Source organism: Sciurus vulgaris (genome assembly GCF_902686455.1).
Source record: "Sciurus vulgaris genome assembly, chromosome: 4".
Taxonomy (NCBI): domain Eukaryota; kingdom Metazoa; phylum Chordata; class Mammalia; order Rodentia; family Sciuridae; genus Sciurus; species Sciurus vulgaris.
Window position 1 is genome coordinate 145006420 of NC_136464.1, and position 19683 is coordinate 145026102.

Genomic DNA, 19683 nt, shown 5'->3' on the forward strand with positions numbered 1-19683 from the left:
CAGGAAAACGGAGAGTTGCTTTAAAATTAGATAAAGCTTTAGAAACTCTGTTCGCAATCTTACATCTACTGTTCACAACGCTGGCTATAAATCAGGATCCTCTGTGGAGCTTTATAAAATGACCAACCCTATTTGGGGTCAGACCTACCTGAGAGTATCCGGACTGGCATGTTTTTTAAGCCACACAGATGGTTTTGCTACACATAAAGCCTGGGCTGAGAACCACTCTCCTACATACACCACGCAATGTGAAGCCCATACTGCGTGATAGCCACAAAATTGAGCCCAGCTGCTTAACTGGAGTTCAAAGGCTGGAGGTAGTGCAGACTGGTGCAGTGGAGCCCCCAGGAAACCCCTCAGTACTCAGGAAAGCACACTGTGAGGCTCTCCCTGCCTGTCTGTTGCCTGATTGTGCAGTTGAGGGCCCAGGGGCTTCAAACTAAGCTGAGCTTTCCCCACCCAGGGGCTCCTTGATACCCTGTCTCCGCCCCACCCCCCGCAGGGTTAACATGTCTTCATTATAATATTGCATTTGGCAAAATCATTTTTGTTAGTTAGATTTTTGTAAGTTCACTTTTAAGAACCTAGATGATACTTATGTTTTAGTGATCAAATTTTCATGCTCATATTTGGTTTTATGTTACAGAATAAGTTCATCCAAAGATCAGGATGTGGATATAGCGATGATTGAGCAGCTGAGAGAAGCAGTAGATTTGCTGCAAGATCCCAATGGGTATGATTGTCTTACTTTAGCCCAGGTTTCCTGTGTAGATAATGTTTACCAAATCTAATGAGTATATTATTTCAACTTCTAAAAACTTTATGCACACATTTTGGTGCCTGCATAACCACTGCAAAGTAAAGTCATTTTAATTGCCTGTTTCCCAAGATTCAAAAGTGAAAGAGATTTTTGCAGAGATGGAGATCAATTCCACATTTTAGCCCTTCATGAAATTCATTAACCTCTCGTGAAATCCACATGGGATTTTTGGTATCATACTTAGAAAACAGAAATGTGGCAAAAGTGCATAAAGCTGAAGCCATAATTTACAGAAATACAAGGAAAAATTTTCTAAAATGAGGATTAAATAAACATTACTATTTTTATTTCTGATAGTGCCAGGTATGTTACCTAAGTAATATATTTCTAAAGATTTGGATTTTTAAATTTGAGTTGGCCTTTGTCAATAGCACACACTATAAACAGTGGGCGTTTTTTGTTCCTTAGCTAAGGATAATGGAATTCCCATGGACAGAATATTTTTCAGTAAGACAATAGCAGGTATCAGGTAATAACTACATGACCACTAGAGAAATAGATCCCAAAATTTTCTGTGGTGAAATGTCCAGGAGTCCTGGGAATTTAATTGTGAAGATGGTGTGATCTTATAATATGGTGAACCTGGGAATCACACCCACAGCACTCTTAGCTGGATTCTGGGAATTTATAACCAAGGTGGTTAATGAACCCAGGGTGCCAGCAAGAATATTCCCAACAATTTCATCTGGCCTTAAAAGAATAATGTCAGGTCAGGTTGAGTTTGACTAGAAATCTTTCACAATTGATTTGAAAAGCATTTCCATTCTGCAGACACTAATTGAGTACTTACAGCATGATATACAGTACAGTGTGTACCTTGGGGGATATAAAGATGAACAAGCCCAACTGGTACCTTCCAGGCATTTCTAGTGTTTATGGCTTTAGGAGTTACAGTTACCTTGAGCCGTTACGTATAAGTGTAATCGACATAAGTGCTTAAGGTGGAGGTAAAAAGTGATAAACTAGAGTGAGTGACTGAACTCAGGAAAAGGGATAATGACTAGACTGGTCTTCTGAAAGAAGAGGATATATAACCTGGTCCTTCAGTGACCAGCAATTTCAAGGAGAAAGCATGTTCTGGGTTGAATAAGAAACTTAGGGAAAGACATGGAGGCCAAACAAAGTGAAGCATGATCTAGTACCACTTGTAGAACTTTTTCAAGACAGATGCCAGGCAATGCCCCTGGGTCTTGAGGTTAACTCATGCTTCTGTTCTGCTGCCAGGACCGAGAATCACCAGAGGGATGGTGTGGAGTGATAAGGGCATGTCAGCTTTCTGTTACTATAACTAATACTGGAGACAGATCATCTTATAAAGAGGAAAGGCTTAATTTTAATAAGTACTTTGAGCAACTTCTATAAATTAATGAAATTCTAGAATAAAATTTATATGAAAATTGTGATTTTTATCAGAAAATACTACTATATTGTAAATCAGTTGAATTTCAATACAATAACAATTGGAAAATTCTATTTTGGCCCCTGGTTGGAAAATGCCATTCAGTTTGACATTTTTGCCTTTTTACTTAATTTTAAAGATAAACGTCACTTTTCATTAAAGTTTTAAACCTCAGTATTACTTAGAGAATTTTTAACATGTTCAATGAGTATACTGACATCTTTTCACCCCTACTTTTTAGATTGAGTGCAGATATTACAGAAAGAAGTGTTTTAAATTTATACCCTATGGGGTCAGCAGAAGCCTTAGAACTACCAGATTCAGCACTTAAGTATGTTTGCCTTTTTATAACTAAGGATATTTCTCTTTTGACATTGAAGTATTTACGCTTTATATTCCACCTTATGTCTTCCTTTTTCTTTCCTTGTCCCTACAGTGGTCAAATGCAGCTGGAGACATCTCCAGTGTGTGAGGTAAGGCCACAAAACTAAGCAGTACTCTTCCAGAATATTCCACCACATTCTGTAAAGACCTGTCAGGGGGAAACATTTTTGTGAGATCAATATTCTTGTTTGTTCAAGACAAATTTTTCAGTGTTTTCTTTCCTACTCTTAATTCTGTTTCTCTTTCATACCTCATCTCCCATTAAAGATGAGAGGGGGCTATATTTCTCATAGATTTTCTAAACTTTTTTATAAATTAGTGTACTGAGTCAGGTGTTGGCCACTATAATACACGGGGAACCTGCCCTTTGTTAGAAACTGAAGGTAGGACAAAGAAATGTAGATTTTGGAGACAATGAAGAAGTCTAGCTAGAAAAGACATGAAAGGCAAGAGCAATTAAATTTCTGTGTCTAGGAGGTTAAGAGAATATTACAAGCTGGGTGTGGTGGCACAAACCTGTAATCCTACCAACTCAGGAAGCTGAAGCAGGAGGATCACCAGTTTGAGGCCAGCCTTGGCAACTTAGCAAGGCCCTGAGCTACTTAAAGAGAACCTGCCTCAAAATAAAAAATAAAAAGTACTGGGGATGTAGCTTAGTGGTAAAGTGCCAATGAGTTTAATTCTTCAAAAGAAAGAAAGAAGAAGAAAAAGTCTGAAAGAGAATATTATAAACTGGTAGGGTGCATGGGAACAGGTGAGGGTAGGTTGGGTAGAGTTAAAAGTGGGTGAAGTTGGAGTGGCTATAGAGAAAGCAGTTTTGACCTGAAACTAGAGATGAACCTAAAAGGTTCCAAAGAAAGATTTTTATCCCAGTTATGAAGAGAGAGATTTGCACTAGTAGTTTGGGAGTTATAGCCTGTTTCATCCCTTCTTAGTGAATGGACTTGGAATGGCTAGTTTAGGTACCAAGATTGTATATAAACCTATCTATGCCCCCCGTGGTGTCTACATATGTATTAACGGTAAAGCAACTTCATACTCTTTAACTATTTAAAGTCCCTTTGTGAAAGAAATATGGAAAAAAGGACTGAAAAGAGTCTGAGAACTGTTCCCCGAGAGTGTGGTGTCATTGTTGAGTGCAGTGACTTGGAATGATGTGAGGTATCAGCCCCGTCCCAAAGACTTGCTAACTCTGGGCTGGTTAATTAACCTCTCTAAACTTAACCTTCATTTTCAGTAAATTGGTATCATAATAATAGCTATTGTAAAGCTCAAATGAGATGATTCGGGAACAGTCTCACAATGCAGGGCGCCTAAGTGCTGACTGTTCTTCTCCTGCTCTGTCATTGTTATTGGTGTGGTCTCCAGAGGGAGTCGGGTACCACCACCCCTGCCCTGGGTGGAGGCGGCATTGACCTACTCAGTAGCGGAGCATCAGGAAGCCTTTCATTAGCAGGCTGTCCTGGATTCATGGCCTCAAGTTTCCATTTGAGATTGATTCTGGTATTCTGCACACTCACTTTTTTTTTTTACTTTCAAGCTTCTTATTTGGATATAATTTTAATCTTACAAAAGATCGCAAAGATAAATAATAACTAAATTATGAGGTTCTATAAAATGTTGCAAAAAACTACAAATCTTGTACCTAGGTTTACTGATTACAAGTTGGATATTCCTAATCTGAAAAGGCAAAATCCAACCACTATAAAATCTGAAACTTTTGAGCACCAGCATAATGCCACAAGTGGGAAATTCCACCCCTGACCTCATGTATTGGGTTGCGCTAAAAATACTGTATAAGATTACCTCAGGCTGAGGGTAGAATACATATGTGAAACATAAGGGAGTTTTGTGTTCAGACTGGGGTCCCATCTCAAGATACCTTATTATGTATCTGTAGTTATTCTAAAATCCAGAATGATCTGAAATCCAAAACACTTCTGGTCCCAAGCATTTTGGATAAATGATTCTCAACCAATATTAACATTTTACCCCATTTCCTGTATTATTTGTTCATTTCCTCCCTCCTCTCCTCCTATCTGTACACATACATTGTTCTTTCATATTTGAATGTAAGTTTTATACATCAACATTCTTTATCCCTAAACATTTTGGTGTATATCTTCTACAAATATGGATTTTTTTTTCTTATGTAACACATGCCAGTTATCGACCTCATAAATTTACATTCATGACCTATTTTTATTCAATCTTCCACTTATACATGCAGATTTATCAACTGTTCTAAGATGCTTTCAGATCATTTTTTCCCTATCCAGTATACGATCCAGACTCTAGAAACTAAATGCATACTTGTTACTAGACTGGATCCTATATATCATATATATATATATATATATATACACACACACACACACACACACACACACATATATATATATCAGATACATGTATATTCCCCTTTATGCTACATTTTTGAAACCTTTAACTTCTATGACCTTCACAATTTAAAGAACTCAAGTTTCCCCTTTCTAATAGAATGTCCTTCATTTGGTATTTATCTGACCTTTCTGTGTGATTGGCCTGAGGTCCTGTGCTCTTATTTGGGGTACTGCACGGGTGATGATGTATGTCCCTCTTGGTATGTTTGGGGCACACTATGTCCATCTGTCCCTCATGGATGATTTTAATTTGATCACTCAAGTGAGGGTGCAACTCCATTTCTCCACCGTATAATTACTGTTTCATTTTTCTCTTGCAACTAATCAGCAGTCTATAGAGAGAGATACTTTAAGACCATTTTAGTATCCTGCTACAGATGCTCTTTTGACTCTAGTAATAAATAGGTGGCCACTTGTGTGCATGGTTTCAGGAGTGTCAGGAAGTCACAAAACTTCTAGACAGAAGGTAGCTCTCCTCCATCTCTGGTGGGGAATTGGATGATCATTCCCATAATTTTTGTCTTCTATTAAAATGCATGTATTCCTGACCAAAAAAAGAAGTGGTCTTGCTAGATGTTGGACCATGTGCTTTGAATCTGAGATATTATCATTATAGATACTTCTCGACTTACACTCGGGTTACACCCAATAAATACATGAAGTTGAAATAACCAAATGAATACAATGAAGGTGAAAATATTGCAATTCAAAAATGCATTTAATACACCTAACCTACTGCCAATGTGCTCAGAAAACTTACATTAGCTTGCAATTGGGCAGAATCATCAAATACAAAGCCTATTTTATAACACAATGTTGAATATTTCATGTAGAACATTGAATGCTGCACTGAACCTCAAACCCAGCCAATTCCAATGGTAATTAAGAACTGCTATTAATATTAAGCATTTTGGTGGTTTAGAAAGAAATGTTTAAAATGTCTCATTCCCTTCATGTAAGTCCAAGATAATTTCAGCTTCCTCTTACTGTTTCATCAGCAAAGACAAACCATATCTTTACAGTCAGGTTTAGATTTTCAAAGTGGAATTTTACTGCGTATATTGACCCTGTCTTTGTTTCCACCTTTGTCTTTCTCCGTAAAGAGAAAGCACTTAGCATTTCACTTGAAGCGGGACCTAGCACAGTACGTAGTAAACAGCAAGTGGTTAGTGAGGGTTCATGGAAGGGAGGAAAAGAGGAAAAGAGAGAGGGGGGAAACAGATGTTAGAAAGTGGCTTTGGTCTGCAAACTTCAGCATCCTCCTTTGATGTACAGACCTCTGGATCTCAACTGATACAGTAGCTGAAACACTCCATCATTTAAAGAAAACTAAATATTGTGTTCCTCTGAAGACGCATCTTGGTGCTTGTGTACATTGAAACTGATCTGACACTTTGCTGCAGCCTTCTAAAGCTTCATGGGGTTTTCTTCAAGTTTACCCATACTTGCCCTCATTACATTATGTGGAAAAGCCATGTCCTCCCGAGGAAGGAAATTTGACTTCCAAGTCATGTGTCAATCATTCAAGCTGCACAGTCAGCCCAGCTGCATCTAATAACCAGTTGTTTCTTCCATTAGCCAACTAGCCATTAAAGAAGGGGACCCTGAGCTTCAGCCCTGCACAAGGTCCAGTGCTGGGAACCTGAGGGTCTCCGAGCAAATCACTGCACTTTTCTCCAGAGTCAATTTTCTGCTCTGGCCGGACAGGTTGTGTTAGCATTCTTAAAAAAGAAAAGGAGATAGCTGGCTCTGGTGGGAAAAGGTCATCCTGAGAAGAAGGAAGAGAAAATAAAGTAGTGAATTCTCCAGGGTGGTGATGACGATCATGCAGAACTTAAATGTGACCCTCCTGTGATTTGGTTGTTTCTACATCCTCTCTTCCTTCTCAGGCAGAAGGAAAGCAGCATCCTGCTACACAGGTTGCATTGATACAGCAACATTTTTTGAGAACCCAGCTGGGGTCAGCTTGTTTTGGGGTAGGAGACTGGAATGTGGAAGAGAAGAAGTTGCACTCAGTTTTGAGGAGTTTTAAAAATTGCAGAGGAAGAAGATATGGATGTTGAAAAAATTTAAGGTAGAAAATGAGATAGTCTGCCATCCTGAGAGTGTTTTTTTAATCCTCTGGGAGACTGGAAAGGGGACCATGAGTTTAAGTTCACAGGGGAGTGAACCATGCCTTTTGAACTGTTTTGAATTTGCACCTGTAGCCAGGAAACTGTGCTGTGCCAGTTGGTAGGGCTGCAGCACATTCAGTACCAAGTGTGAACCAACCAGACAGAATGGGAAGGCGGTTGGTGGGCCATCTTATTATCTGACCTTGGACATATTTAGAAGATCCACATCAAGTTTGGGTAGCACTGGCTTCCATTCAGGAAGAAATGTAAATCGCCTGTAAATCATATTGAATGGAGGAGGGTATTGAAGGGAAGAACAGGAAAAATTGAAGGAAGGGATTGATTTTAGGAAGATAAAGTGATCAAATCTAAAGTCACTTATTAGCAGCTCTAATAAAGCTCATCAATTGGATTAGGACATTAATGACCTTTTATTCTAAAATATTTTATCTTTGGATTTACGTCAAAGTTGGGAATATTTTTAAATAGCACTCTTGAAGAGTGATTAGGGATGGGCATCTTTGATTTGGTGTCTTACATAAGGAAGTATATATTAGCACCAAACTTTTTATTAGGGTGCACCCATGGAGTCCTTTTTTCTTTTTTCTTTCATTCTTTCTTTCTTTCTTTTTTTTTTTTTTTTTTTTTTTTTTTTTGGTACTCAGGGACGCTCAACCACTGAGCCACATCCCCAGCCCTATTCTGTATTTTATTAGAGACAGGGTCTCACTGAGTTGCTTAGTGCCTCACCTCCTGCCTCAACCTCCCGAGCTGCTGGGATTACAGGAGTGGCCCCCAGGCCCAGCTACCGATGGGGTCTTAATCATCATATAAAGAAGGCAGCCTGGGAAAATAATAAACTAGAGTGTGCCCCTTGTGGGATCCTTGTCCCTATGTGTTCCTTTCTAGAATTCTACCCTTAGCCTCTCTTTCTTTGCTTCCATGCTGTCTCCCTTTGGGGCATCTGGCTACCCCCAAGCATCCTGTAAATAATAATGACTTTGAAATTTGTAGCTCATGCTCCAAGTCGCTCACCTTTCCTCTAGCGTTCAGTTTTCATTTTCCTGCCGTACATGGCCACACAGAAGCTACCGACTTCCTCAAACTGCTCCTGCATTCTGAGTGGTAGAAACCATAGCCAATTGTAAATCCCATACACCGTACCAGTTGTTGCCAAGGCAAGCTGATATTGAACTGCCTATATGAACTTTGCCCAGGTGTCCAGGTGTGCATAATTATTAAAAGTTCCCAGTGTGATTTTACATATTTTGGAACTATTGCCTTGGACTGACCATTTCTAAAAGCCCATAATTAAAGTGGAGGTGGTTACCTGTTAGCTGATAACCAATGAAGCAAGGTAAGCCAGTGTCCACAGATATTTGGGAATGAGCTCTTTATGCTGGGGAAATCCTTATCTTAGTTTGTGTAACACATCACAGGTATCACAGCTCTGAATACAGCTGCATAGTTTTAGAAAATGTAAGCATGACCTCCTTAGCCTGTTTAACATACCAGTTAATTCACTGCATATATATTGTGTGCTTCTGTGCCAGGGATAGGATGAAAATCAGGCACGGTTCTTCCCTTGTGAGTTTCACAGTCTAATGAAACATACTATGTATTTTTTTTTTCTCTTTAAGGTGCAACATGATCTGACATTACAGAGTAACGGGAGCCAGTATTCTCCGAATGAGGTAAGTTTCCTGAAGATTAAGGGAAGCTGAGGTGTACCATGAAGACTTAATTGGAATACCTGTTACAGAAATATATTACCTAACACTGTGGTTACGAAGTTGACTGAAGAGTTTCTGGGGGACACTCCTTAGCTCACTCATTCTCATTAGCAATCATTGTCTTAACTGGTTCTCTTCGTAATTAAAGATTAATTTTTATGAGATAATTTGGAAATCAAATATGGAAACATCTTTATAGAAAACAACAAAAATCACTCAAATAGGCATCATTTAGAAGTCTTGTCATTCCTCGGTGACTCAGCATGTGGTTTCTTGATCTGTTCTGTGTTATCTGTTTCCCCATCTCTTGGTGCCTGCAGAGTCTTGGTTAGCGGTGTCCTCTTTGGGGTATAGGAGCACACTCATGCATGCCATGTCCTCAACTGTGCTGGAGGAGAAATGGATTGACAGTTTCACATGATCATAAAATATTTATAATGAGCAAATAAAAAGAAAATCACGGGTCATGTAGCAACGTTCTATCGATGATATCACTTAAAAATTTGATCTTTCAGCTAGGACTTCATTTCCTAGCAGCAAATACAGACAGGGAGTGGTTTTGTACTGATCCTTGATCATAGAGAAGCCATCCATAGTTCTACTTCAATTTTTTTCCTCCTTTCCTTTCCTTCTATCCCCACAGATGAGAGAGAACTCTGCCCCCGTCTCTCCTACCACAAACAGCACAGCTCCATTCGGCCTGAAGCCTCGATCAGGTAAATTAAAATCTCAATCCCTTCTTACACTAAGTAACTCTGTGGTTTCCCTCTAGCCTTTTGAAGTTCACACGATTGTAATGTGAACGTTGTCCATTCTGGTGAGTGGGAATCCTGGCATCAGAACCTCCTCACCTGGCTTCACTTTGGGAAGGTCAGAGAGACTGGCGCTGTGGTTTTCAGTGAACCAGCTGTTCAGCCCCTGCTCTGGGCAATGAATGGCTTTCCTTCTTTTGAGTAAGAGCAAAGGAAAAACAGTGGTGGCAACAGTAAGTGGGGAAGAAATTTCTATTGAACTTTTTTGCCCGAGGAAGATAAAATAGGTCCCCCTTTCCCCAGGGCTTCCTGGTGCTCTGTTGAGTTCCAGGAAACCCCTTTCTGAGATGGCCTCAGTTGCTTTCTGTGCCTGGGAAGGTTTATATATTTATTCATGTGACAGGCTTGCCTGAGTGATCAGGAGTCATGGAAAAAAATCTTTTGGAAAGCAGTCTACTCTTTGACCTACTTTATTTTAATTTGTTATTGGTGTATTCACAAAAGTAAATTACAGCAATGTGCCAAATAACTATGGATTTTAAAAAGAAGAATTCTGAACAGAAAAATACATTTTTCCTAATTTTTGTTTTTCATTTATTTTAAGCTATGGTGCTATCTTCCTTCTTATAGGTTCTTCTCTGTTTTATTATTATTTTTTGATTCTTTGGTATTTAGAATACTCACTACTAATGCTTTTAAGCCAGTGTAATAAAGGACTTAGGTATTTTTAATCAAAAGCTGATAAAGAACTCATATGTTCTTGCATTTTCCAGTAAAGCCTTTTCTAACAGTAGAGGTTATGCATCTGTCTAGCTTGAAAAAGAACAAACAAAGATGATTCATTAATAAAGGAAATGTTTTTGTTCTTGGAGCAAGTTGATTGATGGGCAACATGTGGCCAGGTGTAATGGTTTCCTGGCAGTTTAAATAGGCTTTAAGAAAAAAAGCCGTTTAAGAAAACGCTCCAATGTGGCAAGAGTTAGTGGGTGTTTGTTTATTTTGGTTTTTGTTGCGGTGCTTCGGAGGGAACCCAGTCCTTTGTGCATGCTTGGCCATCTTTGTACCACTAAGCTACACCCCACCCTCGTGGGTGTTTTATGGGGAGTCAAAAAGTCACCTTCCTCACATATAGAACTAAGCATACGTGACTAGATATGAACTGTGCTTCCGTTTCCATGGTCTCAGGTGGGTCCCCGGAAAAATGGAGGTGAGGCCGGGCACACCTGCCCTGTGTGAGGACCAATAGGAGATGTGTCTCCACACACTGAAGACCTCATATTGGTCTGCAGACTCTCTTAATCTTTCTAGGCATTTGATACAATTTTAACTTATTTTCCAATTAAGCAAATCGATACTTGAATGTATCTCCAAAGAGCAATATTCTTTTGAACATGCAGCCTTGCAATTTGATTATAAATTTGTTTTGGTGACTTTTTTCTTCCTCTTACAGAGTCCCCCCTCAACTTACTATAATTAGGGGTTACATTGGCCTTGTATTGTAAAGCATTTTAGGTTCTTTGCAGTGGTGAAAAATAAATGGAGTACTTATTTTGAATAGCAGAAAACAAAGATCATTTCCTCTCCAAGCTTCCAACCTTGGAAAGCTTGACTAGCCAAAGTGGAAATTGTTCTAGTTGTTGAAAGCTTTGTGGAGTTTGGTTGCTGTAAATAATGTTGATTTATCTTCAGGGACATCAGGTGACGTATTGGAACATTATAAGACTAGCAGTATGTATTAGGATTTTGAAGTTTAATATAGTAATTTTTAAATATTACAATAGGCATTTTTCATATTTTCTGGAAAATAATGTGTGCAGTAATCAAAATTGGAGATCATATGATTGCAAAAGATAGCAACTGATTTTGATTGAATAACTTTGGGATGCAGAAAACTTTATTTTACAATTAAGTATGTGAATTTGTGTGTTTTCTGTGGTGTAAATAAAAACAGACTGCTCAAGCAAATAATTTGGAATAAGAATCTAGATTGTTAAACTGAGTTTTTTTCAAAAGAAACATTTTTTCTCTTCTGTTTTCCTCCCAAAGGAAGATAGTGCACATACCCAAAAACTTACTCCTAGAACTATGCCCATTAATTGTACTGTGACCCTGCCTTATGGTTAAATAAAAGTTATATGAATACTTCCTAAATAAATATGACATTACCATATGGATATTGCAAAAACATCAGTTGTTATGATACATCATAATATATTACCATGACAAGTTATCATTTCATAAATGGCCAACTCAGAAGTTCTCAAAACAATGATTGGCATCTTTTGGTTAGTTATTGTTAAATAGACTCTATTGATGTCCAAAATTGGTTTGTCGTTGTTATTGCTTACTGACCAATATTGAAAACTCTATTGAGAGGTATGTCAAGAGGAAGAATTGACGAGATTCAGCTCTCAGCAAAGCATTCTAGTAAACTCACAGATGTCTTTAGAAGGAAATTCTACGTTGCCTTGGGAGCAAATACCAGTCATACACAGTAAACAGTGATTCTATAATAGTTTTATTTCTAGTAGATATATTTTTCATATTAAGTTTTGTCCACTTGCCCAATTTTTTTGTGTGAATCATGTAATGGTTTTGCTAAGATTGTTAGCTGTTTCGAGAGCTTTGAGAAGGGTATGTGGTAGGGCATTTGCTTATTAATCTGCATAACCTCCAGGTGCTCTTTCTTTCTCCTGACACAACCCATTAGTACTCTTAAGTCTTCGGGCTTGCGGAACTGTTGTGATTAGCGATATTAACTGCATGCAAAGTGTATGACTGATGAGTACTAACACTCAGTTTTTATCATTCTTTTTATTCCATGCGCCATCTTTCATTCTCCTCCTATATTGTACATTTGAAATTAAACCCCATGTAAATGAAATCCACTTCATTTCCATACGAAACCTTATGCCATTCGTGAAACGCTGCGGCCCTTTTGGTTTTGCCTGGTCCTTGTGCAACTACACGCGGCCTGGCTCTCGCCCTCCTGCAGACCCAGCCCTCATTCTCCCTCCTATCTCCTTCAACAAACTTACACAGGCACAAACATGGGACAACTCTAGCTACAGTGTTCCTTCTGAAGGAGACAGTGACAATGGTAGGTGGCTTTGTACCTCTTCTTCAATGTTCGTGAGTGTACTGAACCTTCCTTTATGGGAAGCTGGAGAGAGGGTTGTGTTCACCTGCATGCTTGATGCAAGAAATCCTGAGCAAACCAGGGAGCCAAGGTCCAGAAAAGTGCATGCCAATTGTGAATTGTTTTCCCGCAGTTAGTCCAACTGCAGTTTAATTATCTTGTGTATCCTGAATTTGGGGAGGATTTTAAAATTCTTTCTTCTGTACCTATTCTGCTTGGGGTTTGGGGTTTGTTTGCAAGGATTTGGGGTTTGCACATTTGTGTTATCTCTGCTCACTTCTGCACCTAATGCTTACAGTTTGACCTTTTATATCTATGCTTACCACATGAGTTTTTAAGGTAATTAAATGTACTGTGGCTAACCCTGGAGCATTGCACTGGCAATAATGTTAATGTTGAGAAATTTCTAAAAATGAAGAGAAATCACTTGCCTTCTTGAGTATTTCATTTGTATTATATTCAAGAATAGGAAGTTAGTCTGAGAATTATTTGTATCAATAAAAAATTGAGGCCATCAGGATTAATATGGGCATCTCAATTTTGTGCCATTAAGTAACCTAAGAGAGACAAATAAAATACATAAAATCATTTAGATCTACATGCCACATCTATCTGAATCTCTGTTCTAGTCTAATATTAGTTCAGATCTTACACATTTCATTTCAAAGTACAAAGCAATAAGAGGAATGTTAAATGAAATAGCAAGATTTCTAGGGAAGCAAGTGAGATGTGAGATATAACCACTCTGCAAACCCAATGGGGGATATATTTTTTGATAATACATATTTTTTAATCTTAAGTATGTTATGTGTACCACTTGGAAAATATGTCTTTAAAACACTTGCTGTGATTTCTGGTTAAGATTCAAAGATGCTTTTACAACTTCCTTATGTAGAAGGAGGATGTATACTCTGGCAGGTTAGTTATAGAAGGAATATTAGGGCTGGGGAGATAGCTCAGCTGGTAGAGTGCTTGCCTTGCAAGCATAAGGCCCTGAGTTCAATCCCCAGTACCACAAAGAAAAAAAAAAAGGAATATTAACATTTGATAGATGTCAAAAGTTGTTAGCTGTAAATAAGCATGATTTTAAAAAGCAGGAAATAAAATTCCATCCTGCTTGAAATTCTAGAAGTTGACGATTGCTAAATAGAAGCTTTCTAGATAAGCGTTCCTTCACTTAGAAATAAAAGAAGGGAGGCCTTTTTGTTTTTCAGAAAGCATGGATAATTATGGGTGTGATGTTGTTTCAAGGAAATAAAGTCTAGTACTTAAGAGTGATGTGTGATTTGGTATTTCCTTAGGGATGATATCTGAAACCAAAAGACTTTTATTTTTTAAAGCTGGGAATTAGTCATTTACGTAGCAGTAGAATTTCTGTTCTTACTAATGAAGCAACTAAAATCAGAGAGGCAAGGTGAATGGCCTGGAGGGCCACGCTGTTGGGTAGAGGTGCCATGTGGCCACACCCAGAGCCCTAATTCTTGAATGACTCCTCTCAGGCAAGTCTTCATTCATCCTGCAGATGTTCATTGAGATACTAAGCCAGGCTGCCTTCTTTTTACTAAAAGTTCTCTGAGATTTCCATAGCAAATAATCATCATGGAAATCTTTCTCACAACAACAACAAAAACAACCTTGCATTCATTACTTGGCATTTTTACTCCCAGTGCAAATTCTAGGGACTTGTGTGTGTTCCTATCATGCTGTTGCACAATAATAACAAAACGATTATTTTCGACATTCATCTGACTCGGTCAATCATGCCAGATGTTCAGTGGTTGCCATCTTTCTTTATTTGTAATCGGTCTCTAATATGACCTAGGCAAGAGATATGAAAGATATTCTTTGCAGAAGTACTCGTGCAGGTTCCCAGATCCAATCTTTCATGCACATCTTTCTTCTCTTTGTGCTCAACTTGGCCTCGTAATTTGAATGAGTTTTCCAATTGTTTTCAAATTATAGAAACTGCACTGTATGAACACAAGCAGATGCGCTACCACCGCAGGAGGAATAGTGGCTAGTTTTTACATTGTTCTTGATGCTTCCTCTTATGTAGAATATTCTACTCAGCAGCCCTCTCTGGGTATTTCAGAGCTGATCAACACATCACTTGGTGTTATCCAAAAGCTACAGCTATCTCAGCCTTTTGTAAATAAGTGACATCTCATTGCCAACTCAGCCTAACATATTGTAACCTTTAGTTTTAATTTTGGCAAACTTGGAATTTCTATTCCTATTCACTGCCTTGCTTTACATAAAAATTCCCCCTTTATTTGAATTCTTGCCAATATTTCACTCAAAATTGATCTCATCTTAATTTCACCATTTTCTTTTCATATATTCTTCATAGAGAGTTTTTAAAAATGGTAAACAGGCTAGAAGATCCCTGGGAGTTTGAATTCCCAGAACTCCCCAAATTCTGCCTCCTCAGGGATAATGAGGAAGTTCATCTGTAGGCCTACCCTCCTCTGGCACTGGATATGGGCAGCTGGACAGGCAGCTGGACCTCCCTTTGTCCTTATCCCAAAAATGTACTTCCTGCTCTTCCCTTGCTCTAATGCCCTCTTATGACTCAATATTTTTCCCCCTTCACTTTAAAGTTTTTAACTTCTTTTGAAACACTCTTTTGCTTTTTCATGGGCAGTGAATTGACGGATACTAATTTAGACTTATTTAAAATTGATCTTTTAAGTGATCACCTGAGGATGAATGAACAGACAGTTCCATCTTGGGCCAGTTAACAGACATTTTCCATATTTTTTATAATCATCTTGCACTAAGGTATTATTCTCTCCATTACAGAAATGAGGAAATAGGATGTCAAGTTTTTCCACAGTTCTCAACTCTGGCTTCTCAACTATCTTTAAAGAATTGCTTTGGCCCCAGACTCAAAGATGCTAATACACTTGGTGTAGCATTAAATCTAATCTTTTTTAAGTGCTTTTGTACAAACAACACTGATCTTTTCTTTTTTAAAAAAATGGTTTTTATATGATATTTGGTACAAATAAGTTTGAAAGCTACTGGGTTCAGTAAATTGCCCAAAACCATGGAGAGGAAATTTGAGCATTTCAAGGGCAAAGAATGTGTCCAATTCACTTTGAGCACAAGAAGGAAATGAATGAATGAGCTAGTCGGATTTCTAACTCAAGGTAGCCTAAATCTAAAGCTCATGACATTTTGTCAGAGTCGCTGTATTGCTGCCCTTGAACTTGTATACCTTAAACATCCATCCAGTCCAGGTTCTTAACTTCCAAAGAGAAGGTCAGAGCTAAATTTCAAAATCTCAGTCTCCTTTCGTTAGGTTTAGGTAATAAGGGTTAACAACATGGATTGATAATTTTTATATAAAAAGTATATTGTATGCAATAATTAAATGATAAAGTGCAAGTTTTAGAGCAGTGAGCCTTTTTTCTTTGCTTAACTGTTTCTTGTGCATGTCCTTAAATATCATTGAGTGCCTACTATACACTAGGCATGAGGCTCATGAGGGATAGCTCCGAAAAACTCATGGAACTTTTAGAATGCATTAGGATTTAGACTTGGAAACTTGAGTTTAGGACATTTTTCAAGAGAGGAAAATTCAGATGACTGATTATCAGGATAAGATAATCAGTCTGGCAAAGATGGTCTTCAAATAGGTTGATCTTTGAATGAGGGGGTTTTTGAAACACTTGTTTCATTTATAAGCTGCTCAACTCACTATTTGGGAGTCTGGTTGAAGGATACAAATTGGAAATAAACAGATGCTTATATTGTCAAAATGTTTATTCTATCATAAAGAAAGTGATGAGTACCATGAAAGAGATCCAGAGATAGAATTTATATGTTCCTACGAGACAGCAATTTAATCTCAACCCAGGGATGAAGATAGAGGAGAGCGAGGGGAAAGGTAGAGAAAAAGGAAATATCAGTGGATGGATTTGATATTCTTCATAAGGACACTTATCATTTCCTCCAGGGCCATGCTTAGAAATTTGTCTCTTCTGCTAAATAAACTGCTTGTATGAACTGATCTTCTTTTCCATGTTTTAAATGTTATCAACTCGATATATAATAATTAAACAGTTAAAAACTCATTTTTCCTGCATCTTAAATCATTTGTCCTCTCTCTTCCTGTGAATGCGTGCCCTCTCCCAATTGATTGCATTTTTTTTTCTTCTTATTTATGTTTAAACAGTCAGGGTAGCTGTTTGATTTGGTACCAGGGATTGAACCCAGGGACACTTAACCACTGAGCCATATCCCCAACCCTTTTCATTTTTTATTTTGAGGAAGGGTCTCACTTAGTTGCTTAGGGCCTCAGTAAGTTGCTGAGGCTGGCTTTGAACTTGCAATCTTCCTGCCTCAGCCTCCCAAGTCACTGTGATTGTAGGTGTGCACCACCATGCCTAGCGTGGGGCTACTTTTTAACATTGTCTTATATTCTCAAGTTAAACTTAGTGATATGGAATTAACAAAAACCAGAATAATTATTACACAGATCAGTTTCCTAAAGTCTTGACCCAGACTGGTCACTGGCTCTATTTCTTAAATAGTACTTGATAGAAGGGGGAAAAAACAAAAACAAAAAAGTATCATAAAGATTATATCTTAATGCTTCCAGTAAAATTATTCTGTCAACCAGCAAAATAAGCTGGCAGATTTATTATGAACCTAAAGAGTTTGCTTTAAAATCTCACATATTCCATGGTAATTAATACATTTAGAAAACCAGTAATAGTGTAGTCATGATTTCTAATAAATTTATGTTTATTCAGAGTGTTTGTTTTTAAAACCACAGTGGAAATGTTTTTCTTTTTAATTTTGATTGCTTCACTTTCATAGAGCAAATACCCAAGTGTGCATGTTGTGTTTTTAAGATGCACAGGAATTTCAAATGAAAAGTAAGACCAGGAAATTAAAACCCAGATACCACCGCATTGTGCTGATCTCACAGAGGATTCCAGTAAGGCATAGATGCTTGAATTGTGCGCTGCTAAACCAAAGCTCATGGTTCATTTAACTTCCTGATAGTTTCATATTCAGAATGAAATCTGCCAATAAAAACATATTGAAAATATTAAGTATGCTGTATTAGATAAGATTGCCCCAGAGAAAAGGCAAAGGAAAATGAAACCTCCAAAGAAAACATTACATTGTTTAAACGGTGTTATGGCGCCCCTTGCTGGAGTATGTGTGTATTACCCAACTCTACCCATATTGCTTGACATTTTTTTCCTTTCTGCCGAACTGGGGCTCGGACCCAAAGCCCCCTCATTCACACATTAGGCCACTGAGCTACATATCCTCAACCCACATTCATAGACTTTGTCCACAAATTTGGTTGACTTCTTTTCAACCAAATGGAGGTGTGGATTATTTCTAAATTTTGCATTTTAAAATAGTTCCCTTCCAGTTGCTATACTTCAGTGGATAGGTTTTTTTTCTGTTCACTTGATTTGGTAGATAGGCAAGTTTAATGCATTCTCCACTTTTTTCCATGCTTCTGAATTTCTCAGCCTTTTCCTTGTTTCCCCTTGCTCTGTGAATTTTTCCTCTCTCCCTGCCTGGTCGCTCTGTTCTTCTTTTTCTGGTCTTGGCTTTAATTTTTAAGCAATTGATCTCACTTCCTGTGGGCTTTGGCTTTTGTGGGCCTTGGTGACAGCTCTTCTGTGACATGCTTTTAACTGTCTTTGCCTGTGACTTCCTTGTGTGGCTTCCAACAGAGGTCCAGGCCACAGGCTGACCCCTCCCTGGGTTTCCAGCAGGGGGAAGGGCTCATGCTTGTTAGATCATCCTCCTTCTCTAACTGTGAGTCAAGGATTTAAGATGTGTCAACTTTCTAACATTTTTCTAGAGCATGAGAATTTAGAAAGAAAATCCAAAATTGAGATGAAAATGATGTAGGTGGATGAGCTCAGGGTATTTAATTACATGGAGTGGACTCAAGACCTTTCATTCAAAGTATATCTGTAAACCATATTTAATTTTCTAAAAACCTAATGTATTACAGTAATATTTAAAATGTCCCATAGGAGGCAGTGTGGTGGCACATACCTGCAGTCTCAGCTATGTAGGAGGAGGATCTCTGGAGCCCAGGAGTTTGAGAACAACACAGCAAAACCCCACCTATCTCCAAAAAGAAAAAATATAAGTCAGCAAAATTAAAGTGGCCTATAGGAAATGTTTGTCAGGATAGAATCAAAGTTGCATATTCTTCTTATTTGGCATTATTTAAATTCTAGTGATTGAATCTACTTAGCAATTGCACTAATTGCAGTGCAACCTTCTATGTAGTATTGATTCTAACATGGAAATTCTCGGCACAAAATTTCCTAGAGGATTCTTCCTACTGCCCCAGTCTGAAAATCTACAGGACAGGAAGAACCAAGTAAAGCTCTCAATAGCTGTTTATTCCCTCTTGTGTACATAGAAAGTTGACAGAAGAAAAAAAATGTAAATATAAATCTGCTTTAGGCTTTGTATTATTAAAAATTAATTAAAATGTTTGTTATAATCACTCTTCCACATACAGAATATTTTTTACCTTCTTGATGGACCTTTAAAAGATGGCATTTTTTTTAAAGTTCGTCTAGGACTTGTGTTTTTCTTGTTGTTTTGCAATGCTGGGGATGATACCCCGGGCTTCACGCATGCTAGGCAAACCCTCTGTCACTGAGATGCTCCACAGCCCAAGAGAACGTATGTTTTCTTAACTCCTTCAAGAGGAAACATCCTTATTAGTTATTATTCTTGGAGGTTATAACTTTAAGGATCTGGGGCCAATGATGATCTCTTAAGCTGCCTCTAATCCCACCGGCCTTTCTGAAAGCAGTCTGTGCTCATCTCCAGTGGGCTGGCTTTCTGGATACCTGGTCTGTGACATGATAGAAGCAGAAGTTTTCCACTTCACGCTCAAATACGTAATCCTCTGCGTCATCACTTCTTTCTTACCCCA

General features: G+C 38.2%; 1 protein-coding gene across 5 annotated transcripts in view; it reads left to right on the plus strand.

The window, feature by feature from the left end:
• LRCH1 (leucine rich repeats and calponin homology domain containing 1) overlaps positions 1 to 19683 on the plus strand; it is a 184584-nt gene that overhangs the window by 137556 nt on the left and 27345 nt on the right. For 3 of the 5 annotated variants that reach the window (XM_079136983.1, XM_079136986.1, XM_079136984.1), the window contains exons 11-16: positions 647 to 733; positions 2461 to 2550; positions 2656 to 2692; positions 8760 to 8813; positions 9496 to 9568; positions 12600 to 12704. In XM_079136983.1, coding sequence (XP_078993109.1) covers positions 647 to 733; positions 2461 to 2550; positions 2656 to 2692; positions 8760 to 8813; positions 9496 to 9568; positions 12600 to 12704 — 446 coding nt within the window. The remainder of the gene's footprint in view (positions 1 to 646; positions 734 to 2460; positions 2551 to 2655; positions 2693 to 8759; positions 8814 to 9495; positions 9569 to 12599; positions 12705 to 19683) is intronic. The other 2 variants (XM_079136985.1, XM_079136987.1) reach the window with 1 other exon arrangement.